Source organism: Glandiceps talaboti, chromosome 12 (assembly GCF_964340395.1).
Source record: "Glandiceps talaboti chromosome 12, keGlaTala1.1, whole genome shotgun sequence".
In the NCBI taxonomy this organism is placed as follows: domain Eukaryota; kingdom Metazoa; phylum Hemichordata; class Enteropneusta; family Spengelidae; genus Glandiceps; species Glandiceps talaboti.
The window spans coordinates 17,931,410-17,955,336 of record NC_135560.1 but is presented as its reverse complement, the minus strand read 5'-3'; the positions used below and the strand labels follow the sequence as shown (position 1 = coordinate 17,955,336).

Sequence of the window (23,927 nt, the reverse complement as noted above, 5' to 3'; positions counted from 1 at the left end):
GTGTATGTGTGTGTGTGTGTGTGTGTGTGTGTGTGTGTGTGTGTGTGTGTGTGTGTGAACACTTCATAATCTAGTCCTTTTTATAGCCATTCCCCATGTTCATTGGTCTTTCCTTTCTCATGTGTACATGACACTATTTTTCCGAAAGCTCATATATGACTCCATGCCTACTACTACATATCTTGTGATTATGATACAGAATCAGATTTTGACACTGGTTGTATTCTGATAACTTCAGCCATATCATTGGTAAACCAACATGTTACATGTACATGATCTACAGTGAAATAATACAAATTATCCTGGCAGTGTTTTCTTCTATAAGTAGATCTTGGATCAGCTTGTAGAATATCACCAATGGCCTTCTTTGCTTCTTGCCAGTCATTCAGGAATCCTAAAGTATAATCTTGTGGATGTGAATCTGTGTGAAAGATTACACAAAGTGCTGTCAAATCAAAATACAAATTGTAGACTACACCAAATTGGTGAATATAGGAAAAAAATGTCACATTAACTTGAAGAGATGTACAACTTAATAAAATGATCATAAATCATTGTTTTAACCAAGTTCTATTTGGTGAAATAAATTGACACCTGTGGGATGAGACAGTAGAGTAGGCTATGCCAAGAGTAAGAATTACACAATGCTTTGAACTGCTTACAGAGAAGTGAAAATGTGAAAAATCACCATTATCATCAGCTTGACATCAAAACACAGTGTATTTGTATGAAGTTACTTAGTCCAGGTGAAACGAGAAAAAGTACCAGACACATTTTCCATTGCAAACAATTCCTATCTCATGCCCATCTCTCAGACTTGTCGTTCTTGAGCTGACTTTTGCATTATGATACTAGGCACCAATTATTATAGCAAACTCCTGTATCCTGTGTGAAAAAATGGCTAGGTGTTAAAACTTACCATCTGTAAGTCTTTTTGTTTTGCTATGAAATTTCATTAGTTCTTCCTCTGCATGTGGTGTAAACCTGACACTTAAGGTTTGGCATGGTGGCTTCAGTATCCAAGAAGCAACTTGGGCTTTGGCATTGTTCTGTTGGTCTTGTGAGATTGAGGATACAATACCCTCCTCTTGCACTGTACTAGACTTCACATCACACACTGGTTCAGTAGTACATTGTTTATTTCCATCTTTATTCAGTGAACTGAAACCATCTGTGCTTTTACGGCTGTTAGCAGTAACATCCAGCATATTATCTGGGTCCCATGATTTTTGACAGCGTTCTTGTGAATCACATGAACTCTCGCGACACTCTTCATTCACCTCTGGGTCAACACTACAATCCTCATCCTGTCTCATACATGATGTATCTGTTACCATAGCGACTGGTGTGTAGGGTTTATCAGTTACCATAGCGACTGGTATGTGGGGTTTATCAGTTACCATGGCGACTGGTATGTGGGGTTTGTCATATGATGGAATATAAGGTTTAATATCAAGTACTGGTGTTCCTTCAATCATATCAACACCTGATAAATACACTGTATCACCTGAAAATAAAAAAAGAAATGAAAGAAAATGAAGGCATCCTCTCTTTCCATCATGTCGAAATACATTATACTAGTAATATGCTTGACAGCTACATCATATGGTTAATGAAAACATAATGGTAATCAAAGCTGTACTATTCAAACACAAATCCAAACATGTATCCCACTTGAATTATCAGACATCTTTATTTTGTGAATTGACTCGGCTGCTTTTTTCATGCATTTAGCATACCACTACATGGCCATAAATTGCCAACATCCTGTAAATTGCCATCATTTATTGACCAATCAGAAACTTTTTATTCATTTTGGAGATGTCAAAGCTTTACACTTTACATACTGACACAACTATCTGTAAATATACCTACATAACAAATCACTCTATTGGACAATAATTTGTCACTAGCTACCACTGTACCAATCACATAAAGGCTATTGTATGGATTGATAGTTGAAATCTATTTGTGCCCTGCCTCATAGGCAGATCATGATATCAATGCTACAGGAACTACATTTTAGGAAATAATATTAGGCTGTATCACCAGATCAATGAAATGATAACAATCTGTGAAATGTTGTTTCCACATTGAGAGTTATCATCATACCTTCAAGTTTATCAATACAAGCCAGGGTAAGTCCAATGGGACTTGGTCGATGGGGACTACGAGTTGCAAATAATCCAACTTTCGCCCCATCAAGTCTAGGGGGTTTCACTTTAGCTTTTGTGTAATTGTGAGGTCCATTTTTGTGAAAGTTGAAAATGACCCTGTGAAGAAAAAGGTTGAAAAAATGAAAAACTATATAATTTTTATTAAAAAAATAAATCATTGACTGCTATGCACTATAATTCAAGAAATAAGTTTTGATCTGATAACCTTTGGACATCTCTGAATTTAAAGCCACAGTAGGTGTAACAGTAACTGGGTTCTTTCTCCACAATGACTGGAAAACTTGACAATGGTTGTAAATTGTAAGCAAGTACATGATATCATGTGTAGCACAGTCCATTTCATGTTTGTCCACTGGCTACAACAAGCCAGAAATTAACCTATAAGAAACTGCATGTAGTAAGATTGAATGAATACATTTTCTTGTGACATTTTGTCTAAATGAAATGAACTAACGTGCCACCATGCAGACATAAAATGTAGACACAAATGCAAACATTGGTGCCCGTGTGTCTGCATCTAGTTGAACTTGCAGGACTGTACGTTTAAATGGTTTATTTCAATTAGACAAAATGTAGCAAGAAATTGTGCTCTTGCTATCTTATTAAATTTATAAACAAGAATAATGATATCATAGTACTGACCACACATGTGAAAACTTTTCAAGTCCTTGTAAAGCATGAGCTGGATTATTGTAAATAGTTTCAAGTATTCGTAGCTTAGCTTTAGATGAAGTGCACACAGTTGGTTGACGTGGAGTGCCATTCTTAGTCTTAAAACATGACTCAATATAGCCAATAGGTGTATATTCTTGATGGTCATGGTCAATACTAGTCAGCTTCTTTCTCTTTGAAGGAGACACTTCTTTGCAGGAGATATCACCTGTACTCTCTCTCAGAGTAGTGGCAGAGTCAAGGAATTTATTGATTTTATTGACATCTTTTCTGTAGACTCTCTTTAAAGTTTCAATTTGTTGCCTGAAGGAAAATAAGATTTTAATTTGTGGTTTATTTTTCTAATAACCCCCATCACCCACCCTCAACACACACCACTGTCACCACCACACCACCACCACCACCACCACCACCACCACCAACAACAACAACAACAACAACAAATTACATTGCTAATTTCTACAACAACTTATTATGAGGATGGCCATCAATGTACTGGGAATCCAGGGACGGGTAAAGTTATTTTTTTTTTGGGGGGGGGGGGTGGTCTAGATGCAGTACTGTAGCGGTTTTGTCACGCCGCTCTCGGTCCTTCTTTGCAAACCCTGTGAGAAATAAAAAGTAAAATGAAAAATGTTCAGTCACACACAATAAAATATAAAAAAGAATAAAGAAGTATTGCAAATAAAAACAAAGCTACAATTATTGCAGCAGGGTGGGGGGGGGGTCGTTAAATTTAACATGATAAATAGTAAATAGTGTGTACACAGGGGACCCAGGAACCGTGAGGCAAACAAAACAAAACAAACAAATTAATAAACTTTCAAATAAATGACAAATGAGCAAGCAAATGAACGACAAGTATAGGAACAAATAAAAAAAAAAATAAACAAGCAAATTAACAGATACTCATGGGGGTATACTAGATATGTTTTTTGTACCCATCACTATTCCTGTGCACGTGGTGTGTAGTGGTTGGGTAACTTTTGTTTTCTAGCCCATTCTCAATCTAACTCACTGGATTCGAAACCTATTTCTTTTATGATCAATTTTCCCAGAAAACATGCACATGCCTTATATTTTTCAGTTCTTTTCTGGCTATTCCAATATTTTTCTGGACGTCACCAATATCTCGAACATGTTCACTGGGCGCAGCCATCTTGAATATCGACTATATACGATTAGTTCCGAGATATGACGAACTACTGACAACTTTTTATAATGTACATTTTCAAACCAAATAACGTAGTATTTTTACAAAATTAATGGATTATTTTTGTCAAATTTAAGGAAAATGGAATGGGAAGAATCACATGGCTAAGTACGTGGCAATTATTATGACCCGGAAGTATTTTTTCTATTGTTTATCTCAACTTGTCGCGCTAGCAACATGTAATTTGCATATAAAGAGAGAGAAAAAATGGCGAACCTACCTGATCGACTGCACCTGCCCTAAAATGTAGTGAACGTCTTATTTTCATCGAAATATTTATGGGGCGAAAGGAATACGGACTGTCTCGTTTATTGTGAGGTAAGTTTATATATTCTTGTAACCTGCGAGCTGTTAATGGCGATGTTATGAAAGAATCCTGGTGGTATTTTGGAGTTTTAAATTTCATAACAAAATCGATCTCACTCAGATCATCATCAGGTCTGGTAGAAAAACGTTGAGGCTTTGAATACTTAATTTGTAAGTTCTAGACTCCTTGCATGCAAAATGCGACGGATCACTTTATATCGAATAGACAGAAAATTACAGCAAATGGTCCTTGTGAATCAGGTACTACAATGAATCCGTAGAAATTTGTACATCATTGATCATTAGTCAAACGAAAGAGGCTTCATTTGTAATGTAAAACGTAATGACACTGACAGGATGCAACACAGAAGTACTGTGTCTGTGTGTTATAGTTTATGCAATCATATACAATGTCAATAAAACAGTGGTGTCTAAGACCATGACACCAAATCACTGGCCACTTTTTACAGCTGTAATATACATCGACCCTTTGTAATATTGAAATTTTGAAAAGGAAATGAGAAATAATAATTAATATGATTATAAATATGGGGGTATAAGGGGGGAGCCCCTCATACCTCCATGGAAATAAAGAACTCTTTGAAGTGTGAACTTGCAAATAACTCGCTCATAACTTTTTAATTACTATGATGATCACATTCAAAGATAAAGAGAATTTAATGTTAACCACTTGTACAATAATCTATTGCGAAAGTGTTTGTTTTTTTCAAATGATAAGATAATAAGATTTTGCAGGCCGGCTTTGTTCTATACTATAGCAGTGTTCATTGGTCTACTAAATTTACATAATAAAATGTCAGGTTTAATAATTACATTGTTTTTAAGGATTCAAGTAAAATTGTTACCCATCTTGAAGATGATTTTCACATGCAGGACACAGTGTGCATCTTCAATGTTTCATTGTCATATAACTATAGATGGAATACATATAATGTTAAACATTTTTGATTAAATTTTTTTTTGTAAGTAATGAACTATGTCTAGTATCACCAGCCTCTTCTTTCACTGAGGGGGAATTTTTCTCACAGATTCTGGGATCTTATAACCAAGTCAAATGTATTACCATCCATTTGTGATATCAAGAAGCAGACAGAACTACACCACATTTCTTAAACAAAAGATTTCAATTTTTCCCTTTGTAAAAAAAAATGTAATCATCTCACATCATTTTGTCTGTTGATTACAGGTTGACATACTGAGCATATCACCATGGCTACAATAAGAAGAAGCATTAATGAGCTGAAGGGTATCCAGGTTCTTCCTGATCCCAAACTCAACAAAAACAATGAGATGTATCCCATATCAAATTTACCCTATGGTGCAGTAAGTATTAGATGTCATTGTGTATCATTTCATACATGTATCAGTCATTACTTGCATTGATGCATGCATCAGTATTGGTATTTGCACTGCAGTGCCATACCATGGCCTCTTTTGGATAAAAACATGCAATGATAACAACCCCATGACGCAGTATTCCAGTGTAGTTACTTGGAGTATTTGCAATCCTGCATGTGGCGTTTGTTGCTGCATTTTTACTCACTACACTTGTGAAAATACAATGACAGAGAACACGGCAAGCACTTTTATAAATATTCTTGGTACCAGTATGTTACAGGGTTCTGCTATATATTTGTTTACTCAATATCGCAGTAAGTAACACAATATATTTTACTCCATGGTGCGCTGACATAGTTATCCTATCACACATTTCTATGTATGTTGAAGTGTAGGTGAAATTAATTAGGTTTTAGATTTACAGGAAGTGTTTCATTGAGCCAAAAAATCCAAATATTCCTCATATAACAGGTCATTTTAATATTTATTTTCTATTCTCAGAGAGATATTCAGGAGAGGTATGACAGCATCCTTGGACCACTTACTTTGTTTGCACCATTTACACATGAAGAAAGTAAGTAGTGAATTCATTTTTTTTGTAGGATTTATCACATGCTGCAAACAAAAATTTCAGATTGTTGTAATTTTCTCAAGTACCTCAAAAACTTACAAAGGAGATATATTTTGATATGCCGTAACAACTTTTTGGACTGATATTAAATCATTTCATAAATACAAGTCTGCTTGTATACAGAATAAACCTTATTGAAATTTGTGTAACTGTAAGGTTAACTAAGTTTATCATTATGTTGACTGATATATTTTTTTTCTGAGTATGGAAGTCCAGGAAAGGTGATTTTGATTTTAAGTCACCCAATAAACAACTTTGCTTTGTGTCTGTGAGACTAGAATATGTGCATCCATCTATCATTACAACTCACACACAACATCCATCCATAACTAATTATACAGTGTTTTGGTCAGGGTTGTAAGTTGGTCAAATATTTCTGCGTTCCCAAGGTACTTTTACTTTGTGTGGGATCCCAACAAAATTACAATAATACTGTATGTTCTGTAATATGGTAATCTCCGCAAGTTGTATCAAATCCTCCACCCCTTGCTGTGACCTGGAACTTCAACCCTTAGCAAAAACACTGTCAATATATCATCAGTTAGCACACATATATCACAAATTCACAAGTTTATTCAGTGCACAGGTTTTCTTTCAGTAACATGACTGTTCAAAAGTGCACTTTTTGAAGAAACAGAGGGGGTTATATGGAAAGTTGTACAATTATATTAACATTTTTTAATTTTTCTTCTGCGATAATTAAGTGCTTAGTGCATCCAAAATGTTTTCTTTGTAACGTCTGTGATCAGTGTTGTAGAAAATTATATGTGCAAGATGTAGTTAAGATGCAAATGATGTGAAGAAAAGTACTCACAGTACTTCTGACTGAAGGACAATGCCCTTTAAATCACAGACATCGAAGGAAAAAAAATAGCCTCTTAGAATTTGAGTATTTATTTGGGTTGTGTAGGTAAAGATTTTGACTTTATAATTTATTGGTAATGTTTGTTCAAATATATGCGGAAATTTATCATTTTTTACATCCAATAAGTATTTTTTTATGTACATTATGTATCTTTTTCTTAATATGAAATGTATTTCATGATTTTTCTCCAAATGCAGAATACATAGAAAGTGACATGACAGGTTAGTTGTACAGATTGGCAAAAATAGGATAAGGTGAAACGTAAAGTAATTTTAATACCATTTACAAGCCAGGCACAACAAAAACAAAAATTATTACTGGGCAAAATATCACTTGGCAAGGGGGCAGAATAAGCTATGGGATGCGCTTGATACTCATAAGCATTTGCACTATTATGAAAACAGGACACAGTTAAAAAATGATATATCTGCATCAATATCAGAGATGGTATAATGTGATTAGTTAAGATTCTTGAAAATGAACGTGTCATATAATTCTGAATTGGCTTTAACAAAACATATCAAAGTTTCAATTTGGTTCAAGTCCTTGGACAAGTCAGATTCAAGGCCTGTTTGAATTCTGTACAGGTTGGGACCGTCGACCAAAAAAGTGAATACACGACATATATTATCCTAAGTCTTGTAAACTCATTTTGTGTTAATTTCTTCTAGAATCATACTTGTCTACCATCTTGATATTTGATGTAGGTTAAGATTAGAAGTGACATGCATGAATGACATTTGCATAATTTGTGGGTTTGACACAGCCATGAAAGTTTGTGTTTACAGCACGGCATTGCAATAAATGTTGTATTGCACTCCTGAGAAAATTGCCTTTTTTGCAAACTTGACAGCTACCCTGCCTTCCAAGAAGCACAATCTCAACATGCCCAGTATGGGTTGACAATTTTTTTGTGATATCACACCATCATCCAATATTGCAATAACTGTCATATTGCACATCAAAGTTGCCTTTTGCAAATTGACAACCACCATGCCTTCCAAGAAGCACATTTTAAACCCACCCAATATGGGTTTATTGGTTTTTTTTGTTCACTCACATCATCACCTGACACTTTGATTTCTTCACTCACATCAATGTTTTGTGCACTGTCTATTCATGTATAAATGTGTCTGTGTCTATATGTATGTATGTATGTATGTATGTATGTATGTATGTATGTATGTATGTATGTATGTATGTATGTATGTATGTATGTATGTATGTATGTATGTATGTATGTATGTATGTCTGTCTGTCTGTCTGTATGTATGTATGTATGTATGTATGTATGTATGTCTGTCTGTCTGTATGTATGTATGTATGTATGTGTGTGTGTGTGTATGTATGTATGTATGTATGTATGTATGTATGTATGTTATTGTTAGTATATATGATATTGTTAATATGTATGAGAGTATATACATGAATATGATGTGTGTGTGTGTGTGTGTGTGTGTGTGTGTGTGTGTGTGTATGTGTGTGTTGTGTGTGTGTGTTGTTTGTGTAATTTTACATGAGTCTGTATGCGTGTACATTACTTCATGTTTTTGCTATCATCTGTAATGTTACCTTATCATTGCTTCCATTCATCTATATCTGGGTATTCCTCCTAAAGAACATGTAGTCAAGAAGATATTGGAAGGCAAGTACATTGTACAGTGATGGTTCAACCATGTGCACTTTGACCATTGATTATTGAATGCACTCTCTCAAAGTCAAAACATTGCAGTTGTTTGTTTACAACCCTTTTATTCCATCACAGTCCCCTCCACCCCCCATTACAGGTATGGTTCACTCGAACAAATAGTAAATGTATAGTTCTCAGGACACATGTACATACCTAGCTTCGGACCAAACATAATGGAGCCATGGAAAGACAGTGTCGAACTGGATGCTCCGAGGCTACAATATAGTTACTAACATTCGTATCAAAGTGAACTTCAGTTGTTAACTATACTTTTTAAAAACATTCTTAAATACAAAAAAAAATTGTCTCAGAGAATCATGTAAAAGTTGTGTACATTCACTACCCCTCCCTACCCTGTCAATATCCAACATGTGAGTCCTCAGGATCACATTATGTCAAGACATCCCAAATTAACAACTTAATCATATTGATGAAGTAGTATGTTCAAGTTATGGTACTCCTTGCATGTTCCATGTGTTCCAGCTTTGTCATAGACAGTAGAAATGTATGTTTATAGACTACTCCACCTGTATACTTACCCTTGGCTTGAATATTGTGATACTAAACCAGAAACAATGAAAATTTGTGACCTTCATTCTGGTGTGATGCATGCAGAAGATGTCATTTGTTTTGAAATGATAGATGTGGGTTTTGACATGTTGGAAATAGGTTTTAATGTTGTGTGAAAATGTACTCACTGATCATTTTGGAATCATGTCAAAAAGTCTTTTTGTTTGAACACATACAGAATTGCTTGTGCACAGATGTGACTTTTGTTATTTCAAAGAGACATAGCTATATGGAATTATACAGTTTCAAACAATCACAAGATTTTGATGAATGGATGAATGTGACAGTTTTTTTATCCGATCACTTCTATGCCTGAAATCTTTTTGTGACATTAGTGATCCAATAACGAGTAATTCTGAAACATTTTTTCTGAAAGTAGAGTAAAAATGAACATTTTAATGGCAAATTGCTACAAAATGATGCCTTATATGTGTAGTTAAAATAGCATCAATCTCCAATGCTGGCTCATAAATGAAACAAATGAAATTTGCTGAAACAAGCTGACTTGTGTAACAGTACAAATGTACATTGGTTTAAATTGGAAAAAGGGGCTTGTTTAAAAAAGCATCTTATTTGCTGTAAAATATGGGTATTATTGGTTATTGACTTTTTAAAAATCTATTTATTAATTTATTTGTTTGTTTACTTTTACAGTCCCTGATCAACATGAACTTGATATTGAAAGACCTATCACTCCCATTGATGTAAGTACACAACATTTATAAGTTCTTAAACCTTTGACAATTGCAGAAATGGAAGAAGCAGACCTGACCTAATTATTCTAGCCTGTATTTCTGGTCAGATATTTGCTAATGAATAGTGCCAGTTATACAATCTATTGTCTTTTAGATAATTGCAATATTATCACTATGGAAGTCATATTTCTGTGCATGATTTACATTGCCATATCAAATTATGTATATGGGTGACTTCTGTACTTGATCATTGCTAAAGTTTCAGGAGGGGTCTCTATCGAGGTTAAATCTGGTATGTTGTCTGCCAATGTACCATTGTCTGTGTTTAGGTGAGACTGAAATGCAAAATCTATTCAGAGAGCACTCACAACATCAAATCTCTTGACTTTACTTTCATACATCAACTAACACTTTCTTTGAAATTACTTTCTTAGGAGAGTATCAAGGCACCACCATCCATGTTGTCAGAGTTATCTAATCTGGTTCGTCGGAGAATCACTGCTGATCCAGAGACAGAACACTTATCAGTAGAAGATCAACAAGCATTGGTAAATATCTCGCAGACGAATTTGTAGCAGTATGTGTATTCAACTAAGAACCAGAAATAATATAGAAATGCATGCTGTAGAAATAACTTGGTGGCATAACCAGTATTCTATATTTTATTTTTGTGGTGAGGCCTTCAGTAGTATGGACTGTCTATTAAAAATTACCCTTTGAAGTCACAGTTTCAGCTAAAGTCAGGAATCTCTGAATTGTGGAGAATTGTCATACAGCACATATGTTGATATCTTGACTTTGCCATAGTGTTGCACCCTTGTTTATACATAGATTTGTCCTTGACTTCAGCAGCCAGACACCAATATTTCAATAGTGGTCACTGGTGATTTTACCACTTTTTAGGAACTGTATAACCTACAACCTTTGGAACCTTTTGCAAGGGAAATATTTACCTTGATTTGAGCCATTGTTGAAAGGGTTTCTGTCTAAGTAAACTTTTCCTTGTTTTTCCTTGCAGGCTGGAATCGTCATGGGGGAAGTGAACGGTATTTGGCCAGATATCAGAAGACAGGTTGATGATCCTTTCCTGGTAAGTGAAGAATGTTTGTATGTTTGTGGGTTTTGGCAGGCTAAAGATGGGTATTGATGAGAATATCTATAAAACCATGTGGATGAGAATATCTCTAAGACCTTGTATCTCACCCATCATCAATTTTTTCAGACATCTTTCAAAAGCAAATTAACATCTACAAGTAGAAAAACTTTAACAACACATGAGTACCGTGTGAACATCCAAAGAAAATAATCCAATGCACAAACAGCAAAAACGATTTAGATATCAGGTAGTACACCATGTAAATTAGGTTACCTTTTCTATTGTTAGTGGGTCACCATGTCATTTTGTGTTTTTCTTGCAGACTCCAGAACAGAATAAAGAATTACAGAGAAGAATCACAGTACATATTGTTACGGTCTGTGAACAATTATTCCATCACTATATTGCTAAAGCTCAAAGTAAGTCAAACACTTTTCCTCTTCAAAACACAACCATAATTTGACCCTTGCTTACAAGTAGCTTCATAATCATATCTTCAGATTGGAACTCAGCTACACTTACATACCTATTCTGCTATAAACTAGTACAGAAATGCCACGTTTTGGATTAACGGTCCTTATCAGGGACATAGAAACATCAAAATAGCATGATATTTTATCGACAGATAATGTGAAAGCATTGACACATTGGCAAAAAGAAGACTGTGCATTATGACTCAAAAAGAGAGGGTCAATTTTCTTCATGTACTAGCCTAGCATCAAAATTGTTATACGTAGCCTGTCGTGAAATATCTGTGATACTTATTTGTCATTTTGTTTCAGTTTTAAACAAGAGAGGAGTTTTTAGTGGTCCATCCAACATGAGCAGACTGAAGGCACAGCTTGCTTTGGATTCCAGTAAATTGTAAGTAGTCACTAATCATGAAAACAGTAGCCATGTTGACAACTGTAAATCCTAGGTTATATTTCTACAAACTACAAGTACAAAATACAAGTCAAGTGTTTTTCCAGACTGGTCTAGGACGTGTTGCTGTGTTTGTTAATTTTGATATCGCTAGAATTTCCAAGGTCTTTGTCATGTCCATTTCAATTGGGTTGCTGCTGGCATAAATCCCTGTCATTATTCAATACATGCTTGATATTGCATTGGTGTAGATTGTTGATGTCTGTGTATTATAATGTGTGTTTTTCAGTTTAAATATTTTGGCAATTCGTCGTCATATCGTTGCTGATCTCCGAGGGCAAATACCAAGTTCAGGAGATGATTCTAGTGATGATGAACGTGGCAAGACTGCTTCCTCTGCAGCAGCACCGTTGTCATATAAAAGATTGGTAAGTTTGTATGGCTAAACCATTTCATATTCATTGACTGACTGACTGACTGACTGACTGACTGACTGACTGAGTTTGATATATCTATAACTCTGTAGTTGTATAGATATTATTCATATGTATTTTGCCAAGAAACACACAAAACTATTATGAAATAGAATCTACATCAAATTAATATTAGTATGCGGAACACTTGTATGATGTTCATTCAAAAAAATGGTAACAGCAAAAAAAATCCTGAGAAAGAAATTCAAAGGGTCTTCTGAATCCACTCTGGCTGAGTTGTTTTGTGTTAGTCTGTATGAGACAAAAGTATACGTACACACATGTACACACACACTTGACACATCCGTGCATGCACGCACACACACACACACACACACACACACACACACACACACACACACACACACACACACACACACACACACACAATAAAAGAGAAAGATTTCTAAAAATTATTTATTTGGTTACATATTTTGTAGTGAAACATATTAATTGATTTGAAATTTACCTTTATAGTGTTTATATGATAATGTGTGCAGGCTCTATGTGTTTATTTCCTAATTATATCCTCTGTTGTCAATTGCAGATTGAAATCAGTCGTCCTAAGAAGAAAAAGAAAGGCGTTTTTAAGATTCACAGAGAAATACGAGATTTAGAAAGACAGATGCCGTACCTTGAAACAGAAAAAGTATTTGAGTATCTGCCTGATATTAGACAATTTGAAAGAGATGATGAATTTGAAGAAGAAGCTGTTACCCCGGTAACAGACTTAGATGAAAAGTCATATAGCCGGCAAAGCAGTACAAAAGATAGTTTCCACCTCTCAGGGTAAGGATTTATAGTTGTGCAGGTCTTTCTCAAAATCCCAGTAAGCTGTAACTGATACTGTATTCATAGTGCTGTTCTTGCTGAAATATGTATGATTGCCAAGTGATCAAACAATCAAACGATATCAATATCACAAATTGTGAAAAAAAATGTTTTAAAAATATTAATTGCTTTTATTTGTGACCAATGTATGTTGTTCTTGCTGAAACATACATGATTACCAAGTGATCAAATTTTCTCAACAATCGCAGAATTTTTACAAATTTTTGACAAATAATGAAATGGTCCAGATTATTAATATATACTGTGTACATGTAATAGTTTACACAGTACCATCAATGACTTGTAGATAGGTAAATCAGTAAAAATCCCCTACTTTTTGTTTATTTTGTGATGTAATGACTGTTACATTATGGATTTGATTTCAGAAAACTGGCCAAAGTGACAAAGCCAGACATCAAACTGAAAAAATCCAATTCCTTGCCAAATCTTGCTGACCATGAAACTTTAGCAGAAGAATTTGGTTTAGACGATGATGATGATACAGCAAGTGTTAAATCTTCCTATCATCCTGACATTCTAAGTAGAAGATATAGTCAAGAAGACTTGAAAGTAAGTACCATGACACTAACTTGTATGTGAAGTTCATGTAAAATATATGTAGTTAACAGGATTGTCTGTGGCCAAGTGTTTAGATTGAGTGCCTCTTATCACTGCTGTCTGGGTTCAAACCTGCTTGGTGCCAGCTGGGAGTATTTTCGTTCTTCGTAGTTGCCTCTATTTATTTTTCATAAAGTATAGAACTTCAAAATAAGACCATAAACCATTCCCAACTCTCATTAATTGAAGCTATTCTGTCTCTAATTGAATACATTTTTGTGAACACAAAGATGGTTTGTAATGTTACCATGGTAAAAACACTTCGAAGTAATTGAATAATCATGAATTATATATCGTTTGATCATAGCAGAAATCAGAAGAAAAGAAAAAAGTTGAAGAAGAAAAGGGTAGGCCAGATACAAGGCAGAAATTACAACAAGATTTGATGAAATTATCGCAGTATAAATCACAGAAAGATTCCAAAGAAGAACGGCTTGATGAGGAGGAGGACCTCCCTCCACTGCTACAGGTAAAGATATGTAAAATATTATGTATTACGGTGCCGTCCTAATATAGGGTGTTTACACCTTAGAATCAGATGGTACTTTGCCTGACATGAGGAGAGTGAATAACATCCTGTTATGAAGATCCTAATGTCCAATGGGATTATGATATATATTTTGGTGGGAATTACTGAGTCAGTTTTATATGGTGGTAAATGTGTACAGAATTTTGTATCTATGATTTTCATGCCTAAGACCATCTTCGAAAAAAATAATGATTTAGACAGGATACTTCTTTTTCCTTGTTTTTGCCTGTATAAGTGTCTCTTGCCCCAGGCAAGTACCTCGGATGTTCCTGTCAAAGTTCACAATGACGGCAATATTGTATGTGTGTGTATATTAAGGCAGGTAATAATAAGGATCATGGCCCTGAACTTGACAGGCTTCCTTGGGTATTTCTGTTGTATATGAAAAGATATTTAATTTTTGAACTTTCTGTAAAACTATTGGCTACTATACTAATGAGAAGAAAGAGAAGAGAGCGACTTTGAGTTCAGTTTGGGTAGAGATTTACCAAAAATTACAGAAACATTACAAATTTTTTCACTGATTGCTCAGAAGACATAGCCTGTTAACAACAATTGCTTAAATTTTGACAGATTGTTTTATAAATCAAACTGTTCGTAGTTGTTTTCCTAGATGAAACACATGAGACCTAATGACCACAGACAGTCAACGTAACATGTAACATTTGTTGGTTTGTTTGTAGGCATTGTCTAAACATGGAAGAATTGAGGGAAGGAAAGAAATGTTACAGCAACAACTAAAAGAGCTACAGGAGAAAGAAGCTAAAGAAAAGGCGGAACAAACGTGAGTACAGAAATATATGATACTGAACAGTGTGTTTAAAAAGGATACACTAGAAGTAATTTATAGTCTGAAGAATGGTAATTTGCACTAGTATAAAGATAAACAAAGTGATTTGATATTTGTGGAGTCATGATCGTCAAATAGTCAGTATGTGTGGCTCATAATCTGCAAATTATCAATTCAAGCCTCGCCATTGAACTTTTTTGTTCCTCAAAAGTTCTCAAATCCTTGTGCAAGATTTAAACTACCACGGTGTCCATGCATTAACCTCAGCTGATGGGACAGAGGACAACTTTTAATCATGTGCACGTCACTGTTTGCTAGGTGTTGAGGTCACAAGGGCTGATGTGTCATTACAGGTATCTAGAACAGGGTACATGTGCATCTAGAGCTGCACTTTGCAAGAACAGGCACACATTAAAATACTGTTCATTATCATTATTTGCAGGATAAAGATACGAGAACCTACCCACCCGCAACCAGCAATAATTACCAAGAAAATGCCTAACAAGTCAGTTGTAAGAACATCAGATGTCAGAGTATCAGAACGTGTCAGTTTATCATCTGTGACCCTTGACCTTTACACTACAGTCTACAATGAACTTGTTGGAGATGTAAGTTGTCCAAGAAAGATAGCTTCTCACCCCTCTCCTGCACTTGTGTTTAGACTCTTCCCCAATGTGTTCTGTTGGAAGGTTGATTGAAATACAGAAGGATAGGGGTGTTATGATCTGTTACTACCTGAGATTTATATGATAGTATGGAGACATATTTCATGACATTCTCTTAGCCCCCTCCAAGCATATTGGTACTTGTGCAAGCCAATTTTGAAGCAAACGTCTGGTACTGAGTACTTTTAACCTCTAGGAACCGATACAGACCAATGAATGCATCTAGAACATAGACTTAGGTTGGATGTAATAATCCAAAGACAGTCACTGTTTTGAAACATCGTTGTGATTTATTTATTTATTTATTTATTTTACAGGTTGATTCACAAACCATCAAGAAACTGGATCAAAATCTGTTCTTTGGTCAGGAGATTAATGAGGTGTATGATGAAATAATGAAAATATTACCAAATGATCACTTTAGACATGATCAGGTAAGTTATATGGTTGTATAGTATGAACTGTATGTCTGGTTTGACCACAGGGACCTGAAGTCTAGGTTGATGTTAGGGACCAGGACTTTGGTTTTACCACAGGGACCACTAGTATGTGTACATTTACAAGTATAAAATAAGTCAACAAATAAAATGAATTTGTAGTCCTTTATACATTTTTGCATTATGTACATACATTTGTGGTATTAAAGACAGGTAGATTTCATGTGTTGGGGGCACCTGCCTTGGTGGCATATTTGATAGTGTGCCTGTCTAGTGGTTGGTTGGTTGGTTGGTTCAAGGGTTTTAGTCCAGCACAGGTACACTTTTCTCATAGATTACTACAAATTGCTGAAGCTCTGCTGGTAGAAAAAGTCATAAGGATGGCTGATTCTTTTGAATAAATTGCACAATCATGATAAGTATACAGTCAGTAACAATATTATATATGCTGTACATTCCAGGATGACTTGATAGAACCATCAGCTGACCACGTTAATTTATCTGTCCTGTTATCATCATCTGCACTTGGTAAAAGTAAAAAGGATCGCATCATGAATCCAGAACTGAAAAGAAATGTACAGCCTCCCTGGGGTGATGAAAATGTATCTCAGTGGGCAAAGAGGTAAATATTTGTAAAGTATTATTTGAATAATAATACATCGTCATGGAAATGTTTGTAGTCTTTCAAAAGTTGCTCTCAATGACATGAAGGAATTTGTTACACAAGCATAGTAGTGGCCACACTACAGTCTTTTTTTTGATAACCAGCATATGGTACTGTGAATGTCTAGTTCTATCATTTACATTGTTCTTCTTTCTCCAGCCCACTCTTCAATGCAGATCAACTAGCCAAACAAAAAGCAATGGGAATGCAGACACCAGCATCTGGAATGATGACATTCCAGGAATACCCAGCCTCAGTAGGTGGGGGTACTGGAAATTATGGAATGGGTGGTGGTGCTAGTAGTTATGGCGGTGGTGAAACATACGGAGCGGCAGCTAGTTCTTATGGTGGTGCAATGAGTGGCAATATGATGGACTTGGAGAGTTCAGGTCCTGCACCAGGAATGATTGATGACAGGAATTCCAGAGCCTATGCTTCCTGGTTGAATTGGTGGAAATCTACCGTCAACTCAGATGACTACATGAAATACCTTTCAACACAAGTAAGATAAACTAGTATTTAGATATTTACATTTCACACAATTCAAAATGCATGTACCCATCCTCTGTTAGATGAACATCGCCTTACCCATAAGTTTTGCACTAACAGGTTGAAAGTGTTATCGTGTTGGGGTACTGGTTTTTGGATGTGGAACTAAAAATCAATTTGATCAGATTTATAGTACCATATTATGTGTATAAGCTGCATTACATACATTTACTCACCAGTGTGATTCAATACTGTTCAGGGTGTACGATATTATGAGGAAGTCAAATCTAACAACACAGTTTCAAAAACAGTTAGTGCAACTTTTTTTTTTAAAATGTACGATGTGCAACCTTCCCACTTCTTGCTTTGGAATCAAAACAGTGGTTATAAGAAATCATTGATAATATATCAACAGAAAACAAAATCCTAACCCATGTCTTGTTATTTGATTTCTTTTACAGGAAAATGATTATCTAGGTGTAGTTTTCCATTTCTATGATAGTGGAGATAGTGACAGTGATGATGAGAAAGGTTCTAAGGCAGGTCCATCACTGGCAAAGCAGAAGAAAATGAAGTGAGTTTTGAATATTTTCATCAAAGAGATATTTTCTAAGTGCAAAAATATGTGAGCACCAGGATATTTTTTTGTAGCTAATACACTGATACAGTGCACTCAATAGTGCAGAAAATTTGGCTTTCAGGAAGCCTAACGTTATAGTATCTAACTTTGTGAACATACATACATGTAAATTAAATATATAAATGGCATTCTCTCCTTTGATTTGCTAACATTTCAGGTCATTGCAATTAGTTATATTTTACATTTGTCATGTAACTCTGTTGCATTTTGTTTTGTAGGGAAAGACAAGAGAAAGTGAACGTAATGAAACAAGAAAAAACTGCTTTTACACCAGGAACATGGAATGTGAATTCAATATTGATGGGAGGTCTTGGCAAAGATCCAGAAGTAGAAAGTAAGTAAAACGGAAACAATGAACACCACTGTGGGTGGAAAATGGTCATTTTTGTAAACTTGGATAAAGGTCATGGAGAATCATTTCATGATTTTTCATGATATATGTATTATGCCTGATTGATTGCCAAGAAACACTAAATTGAAACTTAATTGTTCAGAGAAATGCATTGACTCATGACAGACATGCATATGCAATAGCAGAACATTAATATTCATTATTATGTCATGAAGGTAGGAGTCATGAATATTTTTAAGGGAACACCACTGTGGGAGATGAAGACATTTTCACATGAAGTGAGTCTTTCTGAATGATTGGATAAGTATTCTTCGTTTATGATATATGGGATTAGGGAGAAACATGAACTTGAGATGTTCTCAGTATTTTCACACGTTTTACTATTGAGTGACACCTGTATAGGGTCAAAGGTGACATCTAGGTGACAACACAGGTCCAGTGCAAGGTAGAGACTAAGTCAATAGAAAATTGACTTTTTGACATTTTTTTTCATCTATTAGTTGAAGAGGATGAGGAAGTAGTGACTCCGCGGTCAGTGCGGTCAAAACGTTCCAGAGCAGTGTCACGGGCACGTACTGATAGATCGCACACACCGACTGCCATGTCTCGTAAATCCTCAGAAGGTAAAATACTGGGTGACTCTCTGAATGTGAAGGACATTGACACTAAATCAACTGCAGGGTCAACATCTAGAGCTCCTACCTCACAATCCAGGTATACAAGTGGTAGTGGTTCCAAACCAAGTACTAGAAGAGCCAGTAGAATCAGTAAAGCTTCAGAATCTACCAGTGCTGTGAGTATAAATATACTATAGCTACAAATACACTGCTACAGATTTTACAGCCATTTTTTACCTCCCATAAGGAAACGTATTGTGACAGTGTTGTGAGTGTGAGTATAAATTGACTATGGCTATAAATACATTGTATTCCGCTTAAAGCCATTTTTACCTTCCTTAAAGGAAGAGTTATGTGTGACAGCTCATATCAGTGGTGTATGTATAAAACCCTGTAACTATAAATATGTGCATGCCATATTCTAGTGACTGACTGATAAATAAAATATATTAAAAAATATTTTAAAATATATATATTATAAAATATTTTGTAAGAAATGTCACATGAGGAAGTTTGAAAATCAAGGGTTAGAATTACCTGTAGCTGCAATAGCATTTTTGATACGTCATACTAGATGTAAGCTTGACCCTTTCCCAACATGTTTCATGTTTCAGAAATCACATGGTGGGACAAGTAAAGCTAGCGAACCACTGACATCACAGGAAAGACTTGAGAAGATTTGGTCATCTTTACAGATGCCAGACAGATTAAAACTAGATATGGCAATAAAGTACAGCTCAGATCAGTATATAGACCAACTAGAAGAGGTAAATAATAACTTTATTGTTTAAATGTTAATATATTCAAGAGGAATTCTATGTTGGTGTGCTGTACCTAACTTTGTATTTCTTGTATGTTCAAGTTCATGATTGTTCCATCATTCAAATTTTTTTGTGTTTTTTTTTAAAACTTCCTTTTATATTTTATTTTCAGAGCGAAGAATAATCTTTGATTTTATAGTGTAAAGAGGACGGGTAGTCCAATCCTAACTTTGTATATGTAAAATTTTCTATCTATGAGGTTAGGGATGGACTACCCTTCCTCTTTATACTTGTTATTCATTCATTCATTCATTCATTGTGTTGTCTATTTGTAAATACATTGTACCATAAGTGTAGACTAGTACTTTGATCATTATTGAGTGTCCATGCATACTTATTAATTGATTTGATTTTCTCAGTACATAGATATATTTACTGATTAACATATACTTACAAATTGATTTGATGTTATCAGTGCATTGAAGCATGGGAGAAAGCTACAGGAGTCATACTTCACAGAGAGGCTCTGATATCCAAACTAGAGGCATTTGAAAGAATGGCATCGGATCCTGATAGATTTTTCCAAAAAGGTAAGACACATAAAAATTGTGAAATAGTGCTTCCTATGATCTAGTCTGATTGGTTGCCTGTATGCACAATGTCCCTCACCTGATCACTGAAGGCCAATTTACACATGGCAATTCAGTAAGCAACTTGCTATACTAAGGAATTTGTTGCATACATCACATGTGACAAATTGCTCACTGAATTGCTAATGCAATGGTTTCTGTTGATTTAGAGGTACAAAGAAGGACATACCAATTTATATCGTGCTGTAAGAGCTATGACATGAGAAAGTAATCTTTGATTTGTCAATTCAATATCAAAATATAACCATTTTGAGATTATTTTGTAAATAGTAAGGTTTTTTGTATGAATTCTAGTAGTAACCATTCTTCTCTCTACCTTGCCATCACTCTAAACTGTGGATCACAATAAACCACCACGACAGTCTTCATCAGTAACTGACACTTTATGAAAGTGCTTCACCCTTTACAGAAGGCTATAACACCAGCATTGTGCATCACACTTCTACATTATACTGTTACAGTTGTGCATCATAGTTACAGTGGTTGTCCAAATTTAACATTGTATACCTCATACATATGATATCCTATTTGTTAGTATTCACTCCTTACAGCATGACATTTTTATCATAATCTTGTTTTATCTCAGGTTACAGGGGTTCATCTGTAGCTAGGCTAGATGAAGCCAGACAACGAAGTCATCTGTACTCTGCCTTGGATGAAATTGACAAGAAGGTCAAGAAGAAAGTCCAAGGGGTCAAAGACAAGTTCAAAGATGAAATGACATTCCAGGTACAGTTCAGTTCAGTTCTGTTGAGGGATGAGGTATTCCGTGGATAATAAACATCCCTTCAGTTCATACTTGTTGGCAGAGCATCATACTCATTTTTGAAAGTATTTACTGGCACAATCACTTTGATTCTCATTCTGTCAGTACATTGGTGTGTTCTAAGTTTCTGCATCCTTGTTCCAACATCTCAGCAAATTAGAGACCAGATACTATCTGAAGGCATTTCAGTTTTTTAGCACAGCTATAAAAGTAAGGTTCAGTAGCAACCGTGATAAATGACTGTAGATTAGTGAATTACTGGTACCTCTCATAGTAACAGCATGCACCATAATAATAGTTGTCAGTTGTGCTACAATGCCATTGTCAGTATATTTAGAGATATTTCTTTGCAAGTACAATCCAATGACTTTGTTAACTTTATATCTTAAAATCCTCAATTTTTTTGGTGTAAAATCTGAAAATATTCCTCTCAAATGGCAATGCCTAAGAACAAATTCCATTTTTGCAGACTTTATACATCAAAACTGAATAAGCTTTCATTCAACAATGAACACACACATTCAATAATAATCATAATCACTTTCTTACTTTTGTCTTCTAGGGCCGTCCATACTTAGAAAAGGTTAAATTTGACAGAACAGAAATGTTGTACTGGCTACAACAGGAGAGACGACAGCAAGCAATAGACAGGGCCGTCCTTGCACAAGAAATGCCTCTCAAAATGGCAGAGCTTCCACCTCTACAGACGATATCATAGCATGTCCTAACTTATCAGTCATTTGTGAACTGAGAAATGGTATTTTTGACATGGTATTGAAATTATTTTAGAACAACTTTTCAAACTTGTAAGTGTGTATGTGAAGAGAAATGAGAGACATGAAGTATGTCAGTTTTGTAAATATATATATACAAGTATTTTGTAACTATACTATCACAGCTGTGTTTGACTTACTTTTTGTAAATTATCTTGAGGCACTTATACAAAACTCTTGTGATGGAAAGTGGTACTTAGCAGTACAATTTTTGTAGTTCATTTTCAGTTTTATGATTTGTAAGCTAATACACAAAACTATCTTTCATTATTGTCACTCAACTCTGGGCATGTTGCAAGTAGTGATGTAAGTTTGTCTCCCTGGGAAGTCATATACTGAGATTGATGACATGTAATAATGTCAGAAGAGAGGAATAAACATAAACTGAGGATGTATGTATGTATGTTCCATAGCATACACTTAGCTCATGTCATCGGTACTTGTGATAATACTATGATTGTCAGAACTGTGAACTGACTACTGTAGCTGTACGAAAGATGCACAACTTTATCAAAGCTAGAGAGTTGTGGTCAGGATTTAGTGAAGGATACGATCGTGATGAGACCCTCTAATACCATCTGATTTGTAACATCAGAACAGGAGTGGCCAATTTTCTACTCTTACCCCACTAGTTGTAACAAAACTCTAAACATCAGAAGTTATAAGTTTAAAATTGTCACAACTGCAAATAACATATTGAAATTGTAACTATCACAAACCATCATGGTACTTAATCACAGCGACTTTTTTATTTATTTATACATTTTTACTGGAATATTCACGTCATGGTCAGATTTGAAAAGACTTGCTAGGCTTCCATATCTAGAATAATTTCCCACACAGCACTCTACAAAATAAACATTTTACAATGTAAATCTTCCGTCCAGTGACATTTTAGCTATAGTGTGTACACTGAAATCTCTAAATCGAGAACAAGCTTGGCACACAGTCTGAGCGAGTTGCAATTTGATTAAAGTCTGATGGAGGCTTGATTTGCTTTCTTTACCATATTTCCGAAAGGACAAGTAGAGTAGATACATAGTAAACCAAGCCTTCTCCTTGATCAGCTTTTAATGAAAAGTGTGAGTTGTAGTTTGCATTATCTCCTCCATACCATTTACTTAGAAAACAATCTGTAGTTAACTGTATTGCAATAAGCACTATCACTATTGATCCAACTGTTGTGCAAAAACATGCAGTATCATATCTATAATTTTCATGGCAAATTGATATGGTAAATGATTGTTTGCATACAGATGTACTGTGAATGAGTATTTGATTAGATTTGGCAAAAAAAATATTCGGAAAACCACAAACTAAAACAGATATACAATACTACAACTATCACATTCACAGGAAAGACAAAACAGATTTTCACTGAATACCTTTGCTGAGGATGACACACAAAAGTTTTAACAACTTATTTCCATTGTGGTCCTCTGATTACACTTCATATCACTATGACACCCAGCCTTCTCCACAAACTTCACAAACTTTTACAATTGTCAATGAGCTTGACAGAAGAACTGCAATCAACACTCACACTTATAGAAGCCAAGTATTCTTTAACAGCTACATTTTCCTTGAATTACAAAACCACTTTATTGTACAGGCATTCTTATGTTGATAATAGTGTACAAAGTCTTTTGAAAGGATGTTGTGTGCATAGTGTATATTACAAATAAAAAGTTGAAAACTTTGGACAAGTACATCAAGTGTGTGTGTCTGTTTTGA

At 35.1% G+C, this 23,927-nt stretch overlaps 2 protein-coding genes across 4 annotated transcripts; one reads left to right on the top strand and one right to left on the bottom strand.

The window, feature by feature from the left end:
* Window positions 1–188: 188 nt before the first annotated feature.
* On the bottom strand, window positions 189–4,004 carry LOC144443038 (tRNA (adenine(37)-N6)-methyltransferase-like). Its single transcript, XM_078132411.1, has 6 exons — window positions 3,923–4,004; window positions 3,298–3,454; window positions 2,820–3,152; window positions 2,113–2,273; window positions 920–1,507; window positions 189–421 (listed from the first exon to the last, which is right to left on the bottom strand). Coding segments are annotated over exons 2-6 (1,317 nt in total). The 5' UTR covers window positions 3,300–3,454; window positions 3,923–4,004.
* Window positions 4,005–4,264: 260 nt separating this feature from the next.
* On the top strand, window positions 4,265–23,896 carry LOC144443229 (coiled-coil domain-containing protein 87-like). Of its 3 annotated transcripts, none has more exons than XM_078132646.1 (25): window positions 4,265–4,380; window positions 5,576–5,712; window positions 6,229–6,301; window positions 7,421–7,444; window positions 10,138–10,187; window positions 10,613–10,726; window positions 11,197–11,268; window positions 11,597–11,693; window positions 12,057–12,138; window positions 12,428–12,566; window positions 13,159–13,400; window positions 13,829–14,012; window positions 14,371–14,529; window positions 15,273–15,373; window positions 15,822–15,987; window positions 16,362–16,478; window positions 16,943–17,103; window positions 17,305–17,647; window positions 18,096–18,208; window positions 18,493–18,608; window positions 19,127–19,419; window positions 19,858–20,010; window positions 20,480–20,594; window positions 21,241–21,383; window positions 21,983–23,896. In XM_078132646.1, the coding sequence occupies exons 2-25, from the start codon at window positions 5,599–5,601 to the stop codon at window positions 22,136–22,138; spliced, it is 3,327 nt and encodes a 1,108-aa protein (XP_077988772.1). In that variant the 5' UTR covers window positions 4,265–4,380; window positions 5,576–5,598; the 3' UTR covers window positions 22,139–23,896. The 3 variants fall into 3 exon arrangements, with proteins under 3 accessions (XP_077988772.1, XP_077988771.1, XP_077988773.1); XM_078132645.1 differs by having other exon boundaries at window positions 14,368–14,529; XM_078132647.1 differs by lacking the exon at window positions 7,421–7,444 and having other exon boundaries at window positions 14,368–14,529.
* The last annotated feature ends 31 nt before the right edge of the window (window positions 23,897–23,927 follow it).

Coding starts and splice junctions, on each gene's coding strand:
- LOC144443038 (XM_078132411.1), bottom strand. Junction 1,508..2,112: donor TTGTATTGATAAACTTGAAG/GTATGATGATAA, acceptor TTTTATTTTCAG/GTGATACAGTGTATTTATCA. Junction 422..919: donor AACAAAAAGACTTACAGATG/GTAAGTTTTAAC, acceptor TCTTTCACACAG/ATTCACATCCACAAGATTAT.
- LOC144443229 (XM_078132645.1), top strand. CDS start 5,599: ATGGCTACAATAAGAAGAAGCATTAATGAGCTGAAGGGTATCCAGGTT. Junction 11,269..11,596: donor AGGTTGATGATCCTTTCCTG/GTAAGTGAAGAA, acceptor TTTTTCTTGCAG/ACTCCAGAACAGAATAAAGA. Junction 19,420..19,857: donor CTTCAGAATCTACCAGTGCT/GTGAGTATAAAT, acceptor TTCATGTTTCAG/AAATCACATGGTGGGACAAG.